This window comes from Gossypium arboreum, chromosome 1 (assembly GCF_025698485.1).
Source record: "Gossypium arboreum isolate Shixiya-1 chromosome 1, ASM2569848v2, whole genome shotgun sequence".
Lineage (NCBI taxonomy): Eukaryota > Viridiplantae > Streptophyta > Magnoliopsida > Malvales > Malvaceae > Gossypium > Gossypium arboreum.
The window spans coordinates 34,881,977-34,901,426 of NC_069070.1; the positions used below are offsets into that span (position 1 = coordinate 34,881,977).

At 30.5% G+C, this 19,450-nt stretch overlaps 1 protein-coding gene across 1 annotated transcript; it reads left to right on the forward strand.

The window, feature by feature from the left end:
• The first annotated feature begins 5,152 nt into the window (after positions 1-5,152).
• Positions 5,153-5,812, forward strand: LOC108464992 (disease resistance response protein 206-like). Its single transcript, XM_017765291.2, has one exon. It carries the CDS (start codon positions 5,252-5,254, stop codon positions 5,807-5,809), a length of 558 nt encoding a protein of 185 aa, XP_017620780.1. The 5' UTR covers positions 5,153-5,251; the 3' UTR covers positions 5,810-5,812.
• The last annotated feature ends 13,638 nt before the right edge of the window (positions 5,813-19,450 follow it).

The window sequence follows — 19,450 nt, forward strand, 5'->3', positions numbered from 1 at the left end:
TTGCACATTCCTTCCTCTATGCAAGAGAATTCTTTGATGTCTAGTTGATTTTGGACTCATAATGCTCTTAGGTTCGCTTTGTTAGTTTGATTCTAATACATTAAGATTGATTGATATCAACACTTTTTAAAAGACTCACAAGATTAATTTTTACGTCATTGAGAATTTGATTTTTATTTTTGAGTACATAACAGTAGGGTTTGCTTAATTTTTTTTCTTGAGTGGCGTGTTCTTTTCAAGCTTTCATAATGATTTGCATTACTATGATTGGGAAGTTGAAAAGGGATCAAAAGGTTTGAAATGCTCGAGATCAGCAATGTGACACTATTTTAGACACGATCAACAAAAACTTAGAACGTCTAAGTACAAAAATTGAGCATCGGAATCGTAATTGGGGAGATAAGATTGATCAGCCTCGTCTTCGTGCAAATAATGTTTGACGTGCCTCTCGTGTAAATGATGAGACTTTGGTTAATAATAACTGTAGACAACATTGTTTAGCCAAACCAAAGTTCAACATTCCACCATTTCGAGGGAAGTATGTTCCCAAAGCATATTGTGAGTGGGAATCAAAAATTGAACTTATGTTTTATTACTATAAATGCCGAGAAGAGGAAAAATTCCAATTGGAGACTCTTGGGTTTTGAGATTATGTGTTGAGTTGGTGGATTCAACTTGGAATTGATCGTAAAAAAAAAAACCCTGAAAGGGTAATTGAAATATAGGACGAGTTGAAGCAAGTGATGCGAAAGCATTACGTTCCTTCTCATTACTATAGAAAGGTCTCAACGAGACTTCAATGTCTTGTTCAAGGTAATCGATCAGTTGATGAGTACTTTAAGGAGATGGAGATACTTATGCAAAGAGAAAATATACCAGAGGATGAAGAAACTACCATGGTGCGATTTGTAGATGGCTTGAACGTTTCGATAGCCAATGCTCTTAATCTTCAAACCTATATTGATCTTGTGGAGATGATATACAAGGCAATTGAGATTGAGCAACAATTTCAGCAACATCAATCTCGTCCATTTAGCGTATCACACTATTATCGAGGTACAAGTTCTAATTCTACTTTCAAGAATTCAAAACCTTCTTATGCTACTAATAAGTGGCTACCAAAATGTGATGAGACTAAACCTTTTGAATGGAAAAGTGGGGTTCCTATAAAATATTCTTCTACATCTTCTAAGCAACCCACTTCTACTAAATTTTCACCAAAACAACAAAGAGCTCGTGATATTGAATGTTTTACGTGAAATGGGCATGGCCACTATAGTCGTGATTGTGTCAACACGAGATTTTTGTTGATAGAAAAAGATCTTAAGGGTTTCCAATATCCAATTAAATATCCAACTAGAGAAGAAAGCAAGTATGACTTTGTACCTTTTGTTGACTCTTACTCTAGTGGAAAAGAGATTTGTGATGACGAACTCTGTGAACCAGAAAAAGATGATAATGAGAATTTCTTCCTCAAATCTATGGAGTTAGATGAGATAGAAATGTCATGTTCTCCTATTGAGATAGATTGTACTGAATTGAATATTCATAATACTTGTGATGGAGATATGGGAAGTGAGGAAAAATCATGTGAAAAGACAGAAAGAAAAGAGACCTTTAGTGATAAAAGTCTACTTAATAGTCCAAATTTGGTGAGTGAAAATTCATATGAGGTAAAATTGGATAGTTCTCAAGTAGAGAAAGAAAATGAAATGCAAGAAATACCCATACAAAAGTGAAGAATGATTATGTTGTAACTAACTCTAACTTAAATTTGTTTAGTGGTGTTTCTTTATTATTGGATTTCAAGGATCCATTGACAGACTCTCAATTATATTACTCTACCATCGATAGATGATTTTACTTGTGGAAAAGTGGTAAGTTGAACATTGATAATTCTCCACAAGTGCTAGAAGGTAAGAAAAGTAATGATACATCAAAAATTGAAATATATAGGCATCCCTTGAATGTTTTTGATAAGTATTCTACTGATTTTATTTTTCCTTATGACATGCTTTCTCATTGGTCAAGTTTCAATAAACAATGGTCTAAAAGTTCAATTGATTTTATGGGTTTATCTAGTTATTTAAAGTTTACTTTTGTTGCATTCGACATGTTTATTAAAGAACCTTATGCGTTTGATCTTGCAACAAAATTTTCTACCTTAAAATCTAAATATTAATTTTTATATAATAATATTAAACTACTTTATTTTTATAATTATGTGAAATTCTTGACTCGTCATTTGAAATTCTTATGGATAACCATGCATATTCAAAGAAAGTTACAAGTTATTTTTTGCTTGAACACTAATGTGCCTAATATTTCTTTGTCTAGTGTTGATGGTTTATTTTTGAAGGAGAGATATTTGATCCATGCTGATTTGGGATATCAAAATTGTATATTTGATCTTGGAGATAGTTTTGGCACACAAGAAAGCTTAGGTAAGTATTTTATTCATTTTATTGTTATTTATTCTAATCCCTTTTCTTTCTGTCAAGCTAAAGATTCAGGGACAAATCTTCTTGAGGAAGGGGGGAATGATGCGAGTCTCAAGGCACAATTTCAGACCCATGAATGTGATGGACTCACACTACCTCAAGGCCCAACAACAGTGTCAAAGGATAAGCAAATCAAACCAAGATTCAATTAAAGACAAGATTCGAGGATGAATCTTTTTGAGGAAAGAGAGAATGATACATGCACAGATGGTGTGAAATTTATTAAATTCCAATCACCAAAGCTGACAATTTTCAAGCTTAGGAAATCAGCAAACTTGTGACAACTTTTTGGATGGATCCTGACATTTCTAGGTTGAGATGTCTCATGGCGTTTGAAGATCTATGTCTTAACTTTGAAACGCATTTTGAATCACTCGATTTTGAGTTCTGGAGCTCAAGTTATGACTATTTTAGTGAATACTGCACGAGCAGAATTTCTAAAAGGGATTATGACATGAATTACGAATTTTGGGCTTTTAATTTGAGTTTCTTTCGATCATCTAGAGCCCTAAGTCAAATCTGTGATGTTGACAAACTTTACAATCCGCTTTCGCATTCATCCGTCTCATTCTTTATCATCTCCCCAATCTAGTTGCATCAATAAATTATATATATAACACATTTTTCAATATCAAATCTCAATGACCATTAAAACACATTTCAAAATCAAGTCTTCGTGACGCTTGAAGTGGACTCATTGACTCTAAAATTAAACAGATTCTTAAATTCAAATCAAATTTTCAAAGAAACATCTTTTCGAACCCGTTTTTAAGATCAAGTGTGACGATTCTTGAAGTAGATTAAATACATCCAAAATCAAATCTAAAAAACTTTTGTATCAAAGTTCCATTAAAGAAGAAAAAATAAAAGATTTTCCAAAGATTTTCCAAAAATTGTAACTCAGTATTATAAATATATTTTTTTATTTGTTCTAATTTTGCAGGTCAATATTGTTGACTCTAAATTTGTGGGTACAACAACCAAATCAATAATATTGCAATATGTTCATTTATCTGCAATCACATTATCGTAATTTGAATTTAATTCGATTATCAAGGTTATTAGAGTTAACCAGTCAATTTAATCAATATTTAAATTGAAAACAAATATTCAACCGATTTAATTTATGAAATATAATAAAAAAGTTTCCAACCGGAAATCAAGAATTGAGAAACTTATTAAAAAGCTAAAAAATGAATTTTTTTAAAACAAAAAAGTTTAGATTTTTTTCATGATGTATCTTTGATTTTTTTTATAATTTTAAATATTATTAATCTTTTCAAGTGGTTACCATGAAACTAAAGATCCAATGGGTTCCACCTCTAATTTAATTCTTACAACATCATCCACCACCGATTGCAAAAGTATTTTGCCGCCGACAGCCGACCGACTCTATTTGAGTTCCGGACTTAAGATGAAAAGAGAGTTCATTATTCTGAAAGCAAAGCAATCGGTCATTAATGAGTTGCTAAAAGAAGAAAAGAAAAAGAAAATTGCCTTTTATGATTTCTACTATTTAACCAAGCGGAGTATTTGACCTACCAACTTAACAAATCAAAACAATTTTGTCATTTGTCAACAAAGATCAAAATTCAATGCACCTACTCCATCTATATTTCCCCCAAACTGGGATTGGAAAAAAAGAAAGTTTGACTCTCACAATAATTGATGGACCACATTGCATGTTCACACAATCCCAAATTTAACTTTTATAAACATTTTCTTATTTCAGATTATTTCTTTTCTTCTCTTTTTTATTTTATTTTATTAAAAAGAGATTATTTGAAAACGAATCACTTGAGTTCTAGTTTTTTTCATTCAATAAAGAAAATCAATTATCTTTTATACTCAAGATATTCCAAGTTTTTTCCCCCTTTGATTGTTGGCTTTGGGGGCCAAGACAACTTTACATCACATGAGAGAATTTCAAGGCAATAGGGATAAAAAGTTAGCAAAATTAACTACTTTTTAAATTGGGATTTTTTCCAATTAAATTAGCTTATTTATTCATAATCATTTGTAAACAATAATCTAGGTTGAAACATCCTTTTCAAGCCAAACTTTTATAAAAATTCAATTTTTGGTTTTTCAAAAGTCCATTTGTGTGCTAAAATATAAATTTACTTCTCATCATATTAAAATTTATATTAATTGCTTAAAAATTACTTAAAATATATATATATCATAAATCATAATATTAAAGAAATGAGTATCAATTAAATTAATTTATTTTTCACATTACAATATCATATCTAAAATAAATATTTTAATTTTTATATAATATTTTAATAACAATACATATAATATTTATAACAATGAAACCAATGAAATATGATTAGTTGACAACAATTTATTTTATTTTAATGGGGTAAATTTTTTTTCAAAATTATATGTATGACATATCATATATGAATAAGTTTAAAAGTTTATTAAATTACATTCATGTTATTACATATATTCGTACTCGATATAATAGGATGCAAGTAAATCTTCAGACAGTATTAGGTAGCAACTAAGGCGAGAAGTTTGAAGTAGAAAAGTCCAAATAAATGACTGATAGCATCATACTTCCACGGCAGGTAAAAGATGCTATGTCACTTTGAAATGAGATAACTTTTTCTTTAACCAACCACTGCCACTTATATAAAATCCATATAAGCAAAGCTCTATATAAAGGGTATCAAAAGACAGTGAGAGAGTCACCTCAGCATTCCTTCATATCTTCTTCATTTCTATTTTTCTTTCTGCTAATGGCATCAAATACTTGGGGTTTCCTTTCATTTTTCATGGTTCTCGTTGTAACCTCAGCCTATCCAATAAAAACCAAGCAATATAAACCATGCAAACACTTGGTTCTTTACTTCCATGACATTATTTACAATGGGATGAACAAAGAGAATGCTACATCCGCCATTGTTGCAGCACCACAAGGGGCTAACTTGACCATCTTGGCAAGTCAGTTCCATTTTGGGAACATAGCGGTATTCGATGATCCCATTACCTTGGATAATAACCTTCATTCAAAGCCTGTTGGTAGGGCTCAAGGCATGTATCTTTATGATACCAAAAACACTTACACTGCTTGGTTAGGGTTTTCATTTGTTTTCAACAGCACTGATTATTACCAAGGTACCATTAATTTCATTGGAGCTGATCCATTGATGAATAAGACTAGAGATATCTCTATTGTTGGTGGCACTGGTGACTTTTTCATGCATAGGGGTGTTGCAACTTTGATGACTGATTCCTTTGAAGGTGAAGTGTATTTCAGGCTCAAAGTTGATATCAAGTTCTATGAATGCTGGTGAAAAGGAAAATTCAAGGGGGATGGATGGGGAGAATAAGTGAATTGGAACTTAGTGTGATTGTGTTTGTAAACTCAGTCCTGCATAAAAAATGATTATTGTTGAAGCGTTTTCAATTTCTATGATATTTGCCTCTTAATTATCTGTTATGAATGGAAAATCCTGTCTCAAGCACTAAATTACACTTCACACTCTCAATATTCTAAAATTTATTTTTTAAAATTAAAGTTTACTGTTAATAGAGATTAATCTTTTCAAAGTTTGCGATTATCCCTTTCACTAAAATCATTTTCAAAATTCTAAGACCTTCTTTTGAGAATGAATGTGTTTTACTATTGCATATTTTTTTGTTAAAGTATCATGGAAGCCCTTATATTAGAAGACAAGTTACATTTTGTCCCTCCTACTTAAAAAATAGTTAGGCATATTAGTCATTGTAAGTTAGAGTTAAAAGCAAATGAGTTCTTTTGTTAGAAATTCATCCATTTTTCTAGTTAAAAAATCGATTCCTATACATCAACATGAGGTGCACATGGCACGCTATATGTCATTTTGTGGTTGTTTTGTCAACTTTGCCAGTTTTTAATAGTAAAAATGGGTGTAATTTTTAACAGAAAGAATCAATTTGCTCTTTGATTTAATTTACAAGTACTAATTTATCTACTTTTAATAGAAAAGTAAAATATAAATTAAATTTCTAATACAAGTACTTCGATAATAATTTTACCTATATTTATAATGTGAGTTTGCAAGTGTTAGAATCTGGAGCAGTGGGACTTGGTACTCCAAAAATTCTACATATATTTTTAGTCTTCTAATTAATTAATTTATCATAAATATCAAATCAACTTTTATTTTATTATTAGCATTTTCTACAAAAAACAATACTTCTAAAACTAAGAGTATTCAAAGGTCATATTCATTTTACTATTTTCCTGATTTCTTGTGTATATGATAAATTGATAATTCCTTTATCATTGTTTTTCTTTTGCTTTTTTTAATAAATCATTGGTTAATTTTAAATACTAAACAAAGAATCCACTAGAGGTGTGCATGCCCGGTCCGGCCGGAAGGCCCGCTCGAAAAATGGGAGGGTTCGGGTAAAAATATAGGCCCGAAATATGGGTTTGGGCAAAAAAAAGAGGCCTGTTTAGAAAACGAATCGGGTCTCGGGTAAACCTTTTTTGGCCTAGGCCCGGCCCGACCCAGCACAAATTATATACTAAATATATATATATTTATTTTTAATCACATTTACATTTTATTTCCAATTTTAATATAACACTTTTATTATATTTTCAATTTGTGTATTATTTTAAGAATTGTTTTAGTCTCATTTTTTATTTGTTTTTATGCTTTTAAATATATTTAATTTATTATATTTTAAAATTTTTTATTTAATGAAATAAGCTAAAAGAAAATTAATGTGGGCCAGGCCGGGTCAGGCTCGGGCTTAACAATTTTATTTAGGGTTGGGCTTAGACAAATTTTTAGGCTCATATTTCGGGCCGGGCTAGACTCGGGCCTAAAAAACCGGCCTAAATTTTTATTTGAGCCCGGCCCGACTCGACCCATGCACACATCTAAAATCCATGTATGATCTTCTTTAAAAATTAATTTCAATATATTCCATTATATAAAACTCAAAAAAAATTTGTTTACTTATATTAAGGAAACACTTTAATTGAGCTTTTGACAATTTATTTGCGGTTCCCAACATAAATCACATTAAATGCAAGGAAAAAAATGAGAAAATTTTATTTTTGTTGGCGAGCACAAGTCAAAATATAGGGTAAGTTGAAACTGGAATAACAAACAAGTAGAAATAAGATCAAAGTTGGAAAAAAAACCTTGGTTACGCAAGTTATACTTTTTCTACATCTGCATGTGTTAAGTAGAAGCTATGATTTATGTCATACACATTTATCGTGTAGCAACTTTACATCTATAATTTAATATGGATTACTCTCCATTAAGATTTTTTTCTTGAAAGTTTAGTTGTAAGTTAAGTGATTCACTTGATTTAACTTACAAAAATGTAACTCGAAATATTAGTTCCTTCGGGAACAATGTTAAGAGCTCTCTTTATATTTTTCTATCTAGTACAAGCTGATCATATATAAGAGTTTTGACATGCTAAGATACAAATTAATTACAATCATATTCCCCTATGAATAGCTATACAAAAAGGTCTTCAATCATCCTTGTAAAAGCTACATAAGAATTGAGATCTTAAATATATTTCAAAGTCAACATGGTTCGATCTTGTTTACTAAGGGAACTTGGATTGTATTGAAATACTTTAATTTGATTCTGCACAAATAACACCATGTTTGGTTGCAGGGGCGAAGCCAGAAAATTTTTTTAGGGGGGCCGGATGAAATTTTAATTTTTTATAGTTTATATTTCTATAATTTGTAAAGGATTAAATTGAATTTTTATAATTTTAGGGGGGGCCAAAGTGCAATTTTACCTTTACTAATTTAAAATGTTTAAAAAATTTCAAGGGCCTAAAATGAAATTTTCCATTTTAGGGGGGGCCGGAGCCCATGCCAGCCCCCCTGGCTACGCTCCTGTTTGGTTGGATGTAATCCCATAACTATTACTTGTCTATTCGTTAGGCTCAAGTTATTACTTTGTTTGGTTGGGAGAGTTGGCAAATTCACCTGCAATGTAAACGGACACTATTACAAGACGACCTGTAATAGTCATTCCATGACATGGGCTAAGAATAGGGATTCCATTCTAGATGGAATGAAAATGTAATCATGGCTAGACTAAAATATCCCTTCTTCATCTCTTTCACTCACTCGTTTTTCCCAATTGCTTTCGCAAAATTGAAACCTGCGTTTGAAATCGATGACTTGCAGAGGCTCTATTCGCTCGTTTACAGTTGTTCATCCTGATTGAAAGGTAAGTTATATTAAAAGTTTCATATTATTCGTTCCCCATGTTCATCTCTCTTCAAAAAAAAAAATTTTTTTTGAGGACTTTTTGTTTCTCCAAATTTGGCTTAATCTGGGTATGATCCCTTTTTTCCAAAATTAACAAAGAAATGTGAAGATTTAAAAAATAAATTTTCTTTTTTCTGGACTTTCCTTTTCCTCTGACTATTACTCTGCCAAGTTTTTTTTTTTGTTTCCTAGATGAACAAAAAAATTGTAGAAATAAAAAAAAAGTGCTTTTATTAAGTCTTTTTCTTTTTGTTTCCCCCGAGTTTTCGTTAATCCAACAATGCTATTTTTTCCCAGTTTTAAATTTTTTTTCAAGATTTCTAGAAAAATTTTGATTTGTTTCAGGATTTATTTTTTCTTTCCGACTGAATTTTCCATATATGTTTCTGAATTTGGCAATTTAAATCTGGTTTTGGTTTGTTGTTTGCTTCCCTTCAATGGTTGCTTCATTGTTTCTTTTTTTTTTATATGACTTCTTAATCTGTAAAAATTTCGCAGTTGGCTTGTTTCTTATTCTAGAATTATATTAGTTTTTCATTTTGCTTTTATTATGCAGGTAAGCAATCTAGAAGTTTACAATTTCTGCCGATTGTTTCTCAGAAAAACTTGAAAAGTGATAGATTTAAATTATATAGATTTATTGAGTCATTTTAATTCATATTAAAATATTAGAATAATTTGAGTGAAGTTTGTAATTTTATGCAATTATTAATTTTACATAATTTTGCTATTTTATGCTACATGTTAATTTTTACTCAATTTGTTGCAGTTAGACCACTAAATTAATTCATGTTGGAGTTAATAATATCACACATGAACACAAGTTAATTTCTACTTCATATGGATGACAAGCTCACCAATTGGACTCATAAATTCAATTCAACCCAACTTGGAAGACGATTGCTAAAAAGAATGAAGTCTGCTCTCAATTGGGTTGTCAAAACTGTCAGGGAAAATGGCTCAAACTTGGCAAAGGCATGAGAGCAGCCCAAATTAGCTTTGGGATAATTAATTTGAAGGTCCCTACTTGTGCAACGAAATCACAAATCAACCTCCAACTTCCACCTTGATTACCATCCACCCCCTGCATGATTCATGCTTGACATGCATGAATCAAGCAACCACCCAACCTCCATCCCACATTTCATGGTCAGCCAAGCAAGGAAGTAATTCAAGGGATCTTCAAGCTATTTTTAGTAAACTCTCATGCTACTCTTCAACTATAGTTACCACATCTCATCTCTCATTCCAATCATCATTCATACATCTGTCATTCATCCATCAACTCGCATTTCTATTATCTTTCTTTCCTTGCTTCCACACATAAGACATCCATTTACCCACTTCCTTTTAGTTAGCATTTCCCTTGAGAAGCATTTTGCAAAGGAGCAATCATGAGAATTGGATGAAGCCACCACGATCGATCTTCGAAGAATCACCGAAATCATCAAGAGTTTCTTCTTTCCTATTCTTTAATTTTGTTCTTATTTGTTCAACATGTTTGCAAATTGTTTTAATGTTTTTTCATTAAAGATGATGAATTAATTTTGTTTTGGCTAGAATGATTGCATTAATTTGATGAAGTTCATTTGATTCGTGTTTATGGTGTTTTGTGCCTTAGTTGTTCGTGCTTCCAATTAAAATCATTTATGTATTTCATGCATTAAAATATGTTTGAGTGCATTAGAATTAGTTGATCGATCCTAACCAAAAGGCAATTAATGGACGCAATAATTAAAAGGTTCATGTTTAGTTTAGATCCTAATTCAATTAAATTAAAGGTTTGTAATAACTCGGAAGAGCTCTATAACCTTGTATAACTTTTAGATTTGTGTGATTAAATTGTTTCAAACCTAACTCGTCCCTGATACTTTGCATATCTAAGGAATCCTTAGTTAAATATGGACATAGAAATATGCATGTTTTTCTACGTATAAGATTTCGAAAGAACTTATATTAGATTCCAAGTTAATGAATAATCGAGTTGCCATGAAATTTTTCTGGAACATTGTTAAACATGATGAAAAATGAATTAAGTCAAATGTTGTAATTATTCTAGCCTATTCATGTTATTGTTGTTAACTTGTGAAATTGCTTCTAAACTATCACCTAGCATTTCATTTCATTTGCATTTGGTTAACTTGCATTTAGTTAACTTGCATTTAGTTAATTAACTTAATTTGACACCTATAACTCAAATTACTATGTTTTTCTTAACCAACTTGTGAATAGTAATTTTACAACTATCGATTTAAACACAGTCCTTGTGGAGATAATAACTCTTGATGTGTATACTTGTACACTCCGTCGTGAATCAAAAGGCTTGTTAAATACTCAGCAACTTGATCATCACTTTTGCAATACTCTAACTCAATTGCTCCTTCATTGCTAAAATCTCGTAAAAGTAATATTTGGCATGCTAGCTTCTTCCATGCAACACAAGATTTTTTGACAACTTGATGGATACGTTGTTATCATAGAAAATTATAGTGGCTCTTTCTAGCTTGAATTGTAGTTGTTCAAAGATTCTCCTAAGCCAAATAGCTTGACAAGCACAAGTTGTAACAACAACAAATTTAGCTGTTGTGCTTGATAATGTGACAATGGATTGCTTCTTATATGACCACAAACTAGCCTTTGTGCCAAGCATAACAACATAGTCCGAAGTGCTCCCATCTTGATCTCTTCTATAATCACTATCGGTGAAGCCAATCATGTCTGACTTTTCATCATTCTTATAGAAAATCTCAAAATCATTGGTTTCTTGTAGGTAACAAAGGATTCTCTTGACAGCTAATACATGCTTTTTATTTGGGCTCTCTATGTACTTACTAGTAAGATTCATAAAGTATATAATGTCTGGCATCATAGCAGTTAGATACATCAAACTGCCTACAATTTGTTTGTAAAGTATGCTATTCACCTTCTTCCTATTTCCTTCTTTAATTAGCCTTAAACTAAACTCAGTTGGAGCTTTGGTAGAGTTGCAATTCCTTATCTTGAATTTGTCCAAAATTTCTCTTACACATTTTTTCTAGGAAACAAAAATTTCATCATCAGATTGCATCACTTCTAAGCCAAAGAAATAGTGCATCTTTCCAATATTAGACAACCCAAATTCATCTATCATAGATTTATTGAAATCATCAAACAAGGCATTATCATTCCCAATAAAAATAAGATCATCAACATATAAGCACACAAAGAACATTTTCCCATTATCTCTAATTTAAACAAAAAATATATATTCATATGGACACTTTTGAAACCCTCAACACAACCATACCAAGCACGTGAAGCTTGTTTTAGTCCATAAAAAGCTTTCTTCAATCGATAAACTTTATGCTCATCTCCAACTTTAATATAACCAAGGATTGTTCAACAAATACCTCTTCCTCCAAGTATCCATGTAAGAATGTCGATTTGATATCTAACTGGAAGATAGGCCAAGAGTTCTACACTACTAAAGCAATCACCAATCTAATGGTATCTTGTCTTGCAACCGGGGCAAAAACTTTTGTGTAGTCCACACCATACTCTTGTTTGTACCCATTAGCTACTAATCGCGCCTTGCACTTATCAACCTCCCTATTATCCTTGAACTTCGTCTCGTAGACCCACTTGGATCTAATGGTTTTGTACCACTTAGAAAGATTAACCAACTCTCAAATATCATTCCTTTCAATGGCTTCAATTTTAGCATACATTGTCTCTTTCTATTTTGCCTCATTAACAACACTTTCAAAACTTGTTGGGTCACAATCTGCAAATTATGCAAAATGAGAAATTACATAATCATTTTCTCTAATTTTTTTACCTTATAATCTTTTATCCATGCAGGCCTTCTTCAAACACAACAAAGTGCTTCAACTAATGCAATAGTTCCTTCTCCAAGTGTAGGCAATACTTCAATGGCTAGTGAGAAGTGTTCTCGATCATTTCTTCAACTTTATTATCACAAAAGACCTGAGTAGGTTGCACTTCATCCCAATCCCAAGTGTTCTCTTCATCAAACATAACATCTCTGCTAATCACGACATTCTTTGTCACAAGATTGAACAATTTGTATGCCTTTGATGTTTCGCTAAAACCAAGAAAGACGCATTTCTCACCTCTGTCATCAAGCTTCTTCATTTTCTCCTCTGGGACATGTGCATAGGCAATGCACCCAAAAATTTTGAAGTGATCTATCGTTTGTCTCTTTCCACTCCAAGCCTCCTTCGGAATCACATCTTAAAGAGCATGAGTAGGACTTTTATTCAGGATGTCGATGCCCTAATTTATAGCTTTTAGCCAAAACACATTTGGAATTTTCCCTTTTGCTAGCAGGATTCGAACCATGTTGAGAATGGTTTTATTTTTCCTCTTTGAACACCATTTTTTTGTCATGTATAACTAGCTATGAGCTCTCTTTGGATTCCATGAACATCATAAAAATATTCAAATGCCTTACAATAATATTCACCACCACGATTAGTTTAGAAAGCCTAAATGGTTCTTTCTTTCTCATTTTCTACACGAGCCTTGAAGCTTTTAAATACATTAAAAGCCTTTGATTTTTCTTTTAAAGGTAACCCAAGTTTTACGGGAATAATCATTAATAAAGGTGATAAAATACCTTTTACCTCCATTAGAAATTGGATTTATTGGCCCACAAATGTCTAAGTGCACCAACTCCAATACCTCTTTTGCTCTCTATAACTTGCCTTCAGAAAATTGAGATCGACTTTGTTTACCAACAACACTTTCTTCACAAACTAGAGAGGAGATAATTGGAGGAAAACTAGTCACTATATTTTTCTTTTTAGGTATCTTCAAATCACTGAAGTTTAAATGACCATAGTGAAAATACCATAGCCATGAAGGATCTTTAACTTCCACCATCAAACAAGATTGAATAGCCTCAATCTTCAATGGAAACAACCTGTTCTAACTTATTTCCACAATAGCAACAACTCTTCTAGATGGATTAGAAATCTCACAAGCACATTTTTTTTATAGTGGCAACATACCCCTTTTTCAACAGTTGACCAACACTCAATAAATTATATTTTAAACCAGGAACATATAACACATTAGATATGGTTCCACAAAACCATTTTAGGTTCTAATATTGATGTTACATTTTCCCATGACATTCATAGTAGAATAATCACCAAAGTTAACTGTAGAATGAAAATCATCATTTAAATATGAAAAAGATTATTTACCTCCACACATGTGGTTAATGCAACCTATATACATATACCAAACATCTGGCTCAAGTTCCTTTTCATCTTGAACCGCCATCAATAAGGTCCCTCCTTTCTTGTTCTCAACAAAATGTGATTGTTCATCTTTGACACTTGATAGCCTAGCATAATATTCAAAACAATAATGACCAAAATTTTGGCATCTAAAGCATTTTATATTGAATTTATCAAAATCTCGTCCTTTACCTTTACTTTGGTTATCATTGATTCTGTAATTCCTATTGTCATTTCTATTGCCACAATCTCTACTACCTCAATCTCATTTTCCTTTACTTATACATATACCTCTACCTTTACCGCTTCCTCTAAAACTAGAAGAAGAAATAATAGTAAAAGCCTTCAAAGCTTGTTCCTTGGAGGCTGAATTACGATTCATCTTCTGCTCATACAGCAGCAAAGAGTTTTGCAACTCATCAAGAGACAATTCATCTATGACTTTTGACTCTTCAATGGCACAAACAACAAAATCAAACTTTGACATCCTGGAGCGCAAAATCTTCTCCACTATGGTGACATCCTCCATCTTCTCACCATGGAACCGAATCCTATTACAAATCTCTATGGTTTTAGCATAATAGCTAGTGACAAATTCCCCTTCCTTCATCTATAGAGTCTTGAAGTCCCTCCTCAAGTCTTGAAGTTGGGTTCACTTTACTCTGACAGAGCCTTGATCCTTTTTCTTCATGGAATCCCATATATCCTTGAAAGTTTCTTTGCAAAGAATAGTTTTCAAGATGGGACGATCAATAGCCTGAAAGAGATAATTTTTTGCCTCCAAATCTTTCAACTTTCTTGCTTTGACATATGCTTTCTGGGCATTCGTCAAAGTTTCTCCTTCTACAGGCTTTTGGATACTTGACTCAATAATTGGCCAACACTCTTTTGACTATAGGAAATTCTCCATTAGCATACTCCAATGGTCATAGTGACCATCAAAACAGGGAATGACTGCTTGAACAAAACTACTTTCTGAGGCCATAGGTGAAATCTTTTCTAGGCTAACAAGAACAAACATGGTTCGAATACTACTGTTGCACTTACAAGTAGAGAAAGAGAAAAACAAGCTCTCAACTTAAATGAGAGAAAATTATTTTTATTGAATTGATGAATAATTCCAAATGGTTCTAACCTTTTATAGGCTTTTCAATAGTTAAAATTAATAAGCTCAAAACAAAAAATAACAAAACAAAATACGAGAAAAATCATCAACCATATTTAATAATCTCTAATTTTTAAGGACAATTTATTTACCAAATATAAAAATATTTCAACATGGAGCACCTATAATTATAAAAATACTCATTTAAATCTAAAATTTTAAATAAATTTTATATAATAGTTTAGTCTGGTAAGTGGTCAGAAGGTGGGCAAATGTGGCTTGTTATAATCATGATCGAAAAGAGAGACCCACTTTAAATCTGTCTCACTTTACAAGTAAAATTCCATCATAAACCCAGTTTCTAAATTAGTTGCTATCATATTTATTTAGCTAGCAAAAAAAAAAACATGATTCCAGCAAAGCGTCTATATTTGTCAATATTTTACTTGCATTAGAAAAATTCAATACAATGGTGGTGATGAAGCTAATTTCTGGTAAAGGGAGCTTAATATATGAAAATTGTCAATATTTTTTTTTCAACTGCTTTTATAACATAAAGAAAAAGGTACAATTAGTTAGGGTCACCAATGTTAGGCAGGTAGCGCAGAGACGGTGTGACACTCCCAAATGTGGAGGATAGATAGCATCATCATTTCAAGGGTTTATAATATTTAATATTTTATTATTTAGAAAGTTCAATAAATTATAATTACTTAATATTAATGAATAGTTATGTTTTAAACTTTTTTTTGATATTATACATATTTAATTTTATAGTCTATATTCAAGTTTATAGCTACATTATCTAATAATGTTGTCTTCAATATTTAAACTTAATATTCAAAATAAATAATATAAAGGAAATTATTCTATACAAGTAAATAAGTGCTAAGCGCATTGAATTAAGCCTATTTAATAAGCTTTCATATATTATGTCAGGTAAAAGATGAGCATTTGGACTTGATATTTCTAGTGTAATTATTTTATTTTAATTAATGTTTTATTTATATTTTTAGAATGTATTTTTATATTAGAATAGTTGCGTAGAAATACATAATTTATGCCGATAATTTTGTTTTGAAGACAAAATTCATGATAATAGTTAGGTATCTATTAGCAATAGCTATATATTGCTTTAATTTAACAACTTTTCATTATCAGCCATTTGATGATTCGATTTAAACGATTTAGGATTTTATTGTATTTTAGAGGCATAAAAATATGTCACGCTTCAAAGTTTATTTTAATTATTTTTTTAATTTTTTTTGTAAAACAACACAATCTTATAAAAGGGTGTTATCCTAAGCAAAAATTATATATATGAAAAGGTATTACATGCAAGATACATCTATTTGAGAAAATTTTTATTAGTTATTTTACAAATTTGCTTCGAATGTGTAGGGTATGACAATTTAAGGAACTTTTAAGTAAAGTGTTTTACATGCTTTAAACTTATTATATTTTATCCAAAATAGATAATTATTTGATATATTAATGGTAAAATTAAAATTTTTAATTTTTTAGTGGAATTAAAATTTCTACATATTAAATAATTATATTTAAAGTAACAAGGCTTTTTTACCTAAATTAACATGAAAAATAATTAATTATCAAAATAGGCACCATACCAATTATTTACAAAAATGGGAAAAATCTATAGTACCCAGTCAGTGCCGTCTAGGTGTTAGGCGGCACCCCCAAAATCTACCGCTCATCATTCGGCCATCATTATCTTTTAAAAAATATAATTTTTTTTATTTTACCACTGTGTTAGATGACACCAATGTGTATTTTTTTTCAAAATATCTAAAAATATACTAATATACTGGATATAAAGAAAAAAAAATCTTAATAGTGTTGCATAGTTGTCAAGCAGCACCGAAAAATTAGTTTAAACTTTTACCTGGTCAAAAGGGAAAAAATGAAAAAAAAAAATTAAGAATCGGACATGGGAGCCCCATGACACCCCATCACGTTTGTAACAGCCCTTTTCAACTTTGTTTTTAGGCTTAAGGATGTAAAAAGCCCTCAAACTTAAAAATAAAAAATAAAACAATTAAGCTTCTATTTTTTTTAACTCAATTGGGTACTTGAACTTTCAATATGTATAAAAAATCCTCAAACTTTAAGAAAAAAAAAGCAATTAAGTCCTGACTTTTTTTTTTTTTTTGCACTCAATTGGATATTTGAACTGACAAAATGTATAAAAAATACCCTCAAATTTAAAAAAAAAATTTAAGCCCCTTCTTTTTTTGCACTCAATTGTCAAAATGCACCAAAAAGGCCCTTCGATCATAAATTTTAACAGTTGACTATTAAAGTTAATCTGTCTTTAATTTTTGCAATTATAGGCACTCGTGTCACAGTCACTACATCACATGTGACAAAAATTATAAAAAATAAATAAAAATTATTAAAATTTAATAAAAATATAAAAATATTTAAAATTTACTAAAACTTAGAAAGAAAAATACATAAATCGTAAAAAATATATAAAAATTATAAAATGCATCAAAAGGTATTTTAACTATTAACTTTAACAGTTGACCGTTATAATTAACGATCCTCAAATTTTTTCAGTTAAAGCTATCACATGTCGTAACACAGTGTGACATGTGGCGAAAAATGATAAAAATAAAAATCAATAAAGTTATAGAAAAATTATAAAATGTTTCTTTTGGTATGATAATTTTATAATTTTTTACTTAATTTTATATTTCTTTACATTTTTATCATTTTCTTATGACTTTATAAAATTTTATATTTTTTCTATATTTCTATATACTTTATCATTTTTTAAGATTTTTATAATTTTTTTTTTTTTTATAAAATTAAATATTTCTTATATTTTTATTAAAATTTAATAATATAATAATTTTTATTGATTTTTATTTTATCATTTTTCGTCACATATCACGCCGTGGTTGTGACACATGGTGACTTGAACAGAAAAAATTAGGGGCAATTAGTTTTAACGGTCAACTGTTAAAGTTAACGATCAAAGGGCTTTTTTGATGCATTTTGGCAATTGAGAGCCAAAAAAAAAAAAAAGAAGCAAGGGCTTAATTGCTTTTTTTTTTTTAAGTTTGAGGACTTTTTTGATATATTTTGAAAGTTCAAGTATCTAATTGTATGAAAAAAAATAAGAACTTAATTATTTTTTTAGAAAAAGCTTGATAACATTTTACCCCCTTAAGCTTTTTTTTAAAAGTTATTTCAGCCTTGCTTTAGCCTTTTTATTCTTTTAAGTTGTATCAGCTCTTTTTTTTTTTCTTTAAGCCTTGTTTCAGGCTTTTTTTTTTATCTGTTTTATTTTTTTCTACATCAATTTTTTTTAACTTTCTTTTATTATTTATTGTAAGTATATAAAGGGGGTTTGGTCCCCATTTTTATCAAAATAGAAAGTAAAAAGGAAAGAAAGAAGTTTGTTTGTCTTTTTATTTTGTTGGAAGAAATTTTGTGTTGAAGATTATTATTAAGCAAGGGTGAAGTCAAAAAAAAATTTAAAGGGCGGCCGGATAAAATTTTAATTTTCTATAGTTTATATCTTTATAATTTGTAAATGATTAAATAAAAATTTTATAATTTTAGGGAGGCCAAAGTGCAATTTTACCTTTACTAATTTAAAATTTTTAAAAAAATTTAAGGGCCTAAATGTAATTTTACATTTTAGGGGAGGCCGGGGCCCATACCAGCCCCATAGCTACGCCCCTGTTATTAAGGTATGTTATTTTTTAATAATAATTGTTTAAAAATATGTAATTTTATATTTTTAATTATTGTTTATTTTAGATATAACTTTTAACATTAAAGTTATGTTTAGTTAGTTACTAAAATTTGTTTATTTGTGCAGATATCAAAATAAGTTTTTTTTATTAGAGCCAACAACCACACATCAATGATGATTAATGTGTCAGTATATTTTTTATTTGTTATTTTTAAAGTGACACGCCATTTTTTTAATTTGAATTTTAACTAATGCGGTAATTTAATATGGTCAGACGAGTATCGCATTTTAAGGACATGTATCCATGGTGCGAGCTATCGACCGAATGAATGGATTATGCCATATTTGGATGCCGTCAGCTTTGTATCAGTGGCACTAATCTAAATGTTTGAGCTAAGGGTAAACTTAATATCTGTCTTGGTTGAGCGGTGGCGCCCGGAGACACACACATTTCATTTTTCGTGCAGGGAGTGCACCATCACATTGGAAGATGTTGCACTACAACTTGGGCTCTTGTTGACGATTTTGCTATGATGGGTTCAAGTAAAGTGTTGCAACTTGAGACGCTATGCTATTGTCATGGGTTGCGCATGGGAGCCCACAACCATGGCG

What these genes read in the sequence shown, in the direction of transcription:
- LOC108464992 (XM_017765291.2), top strand. Translation starts at nt 5,252, where the DNA reads ATGGCATCAAATACTTGGGGTTTCCTTTCATTTTTCATGGTTCTCGTT.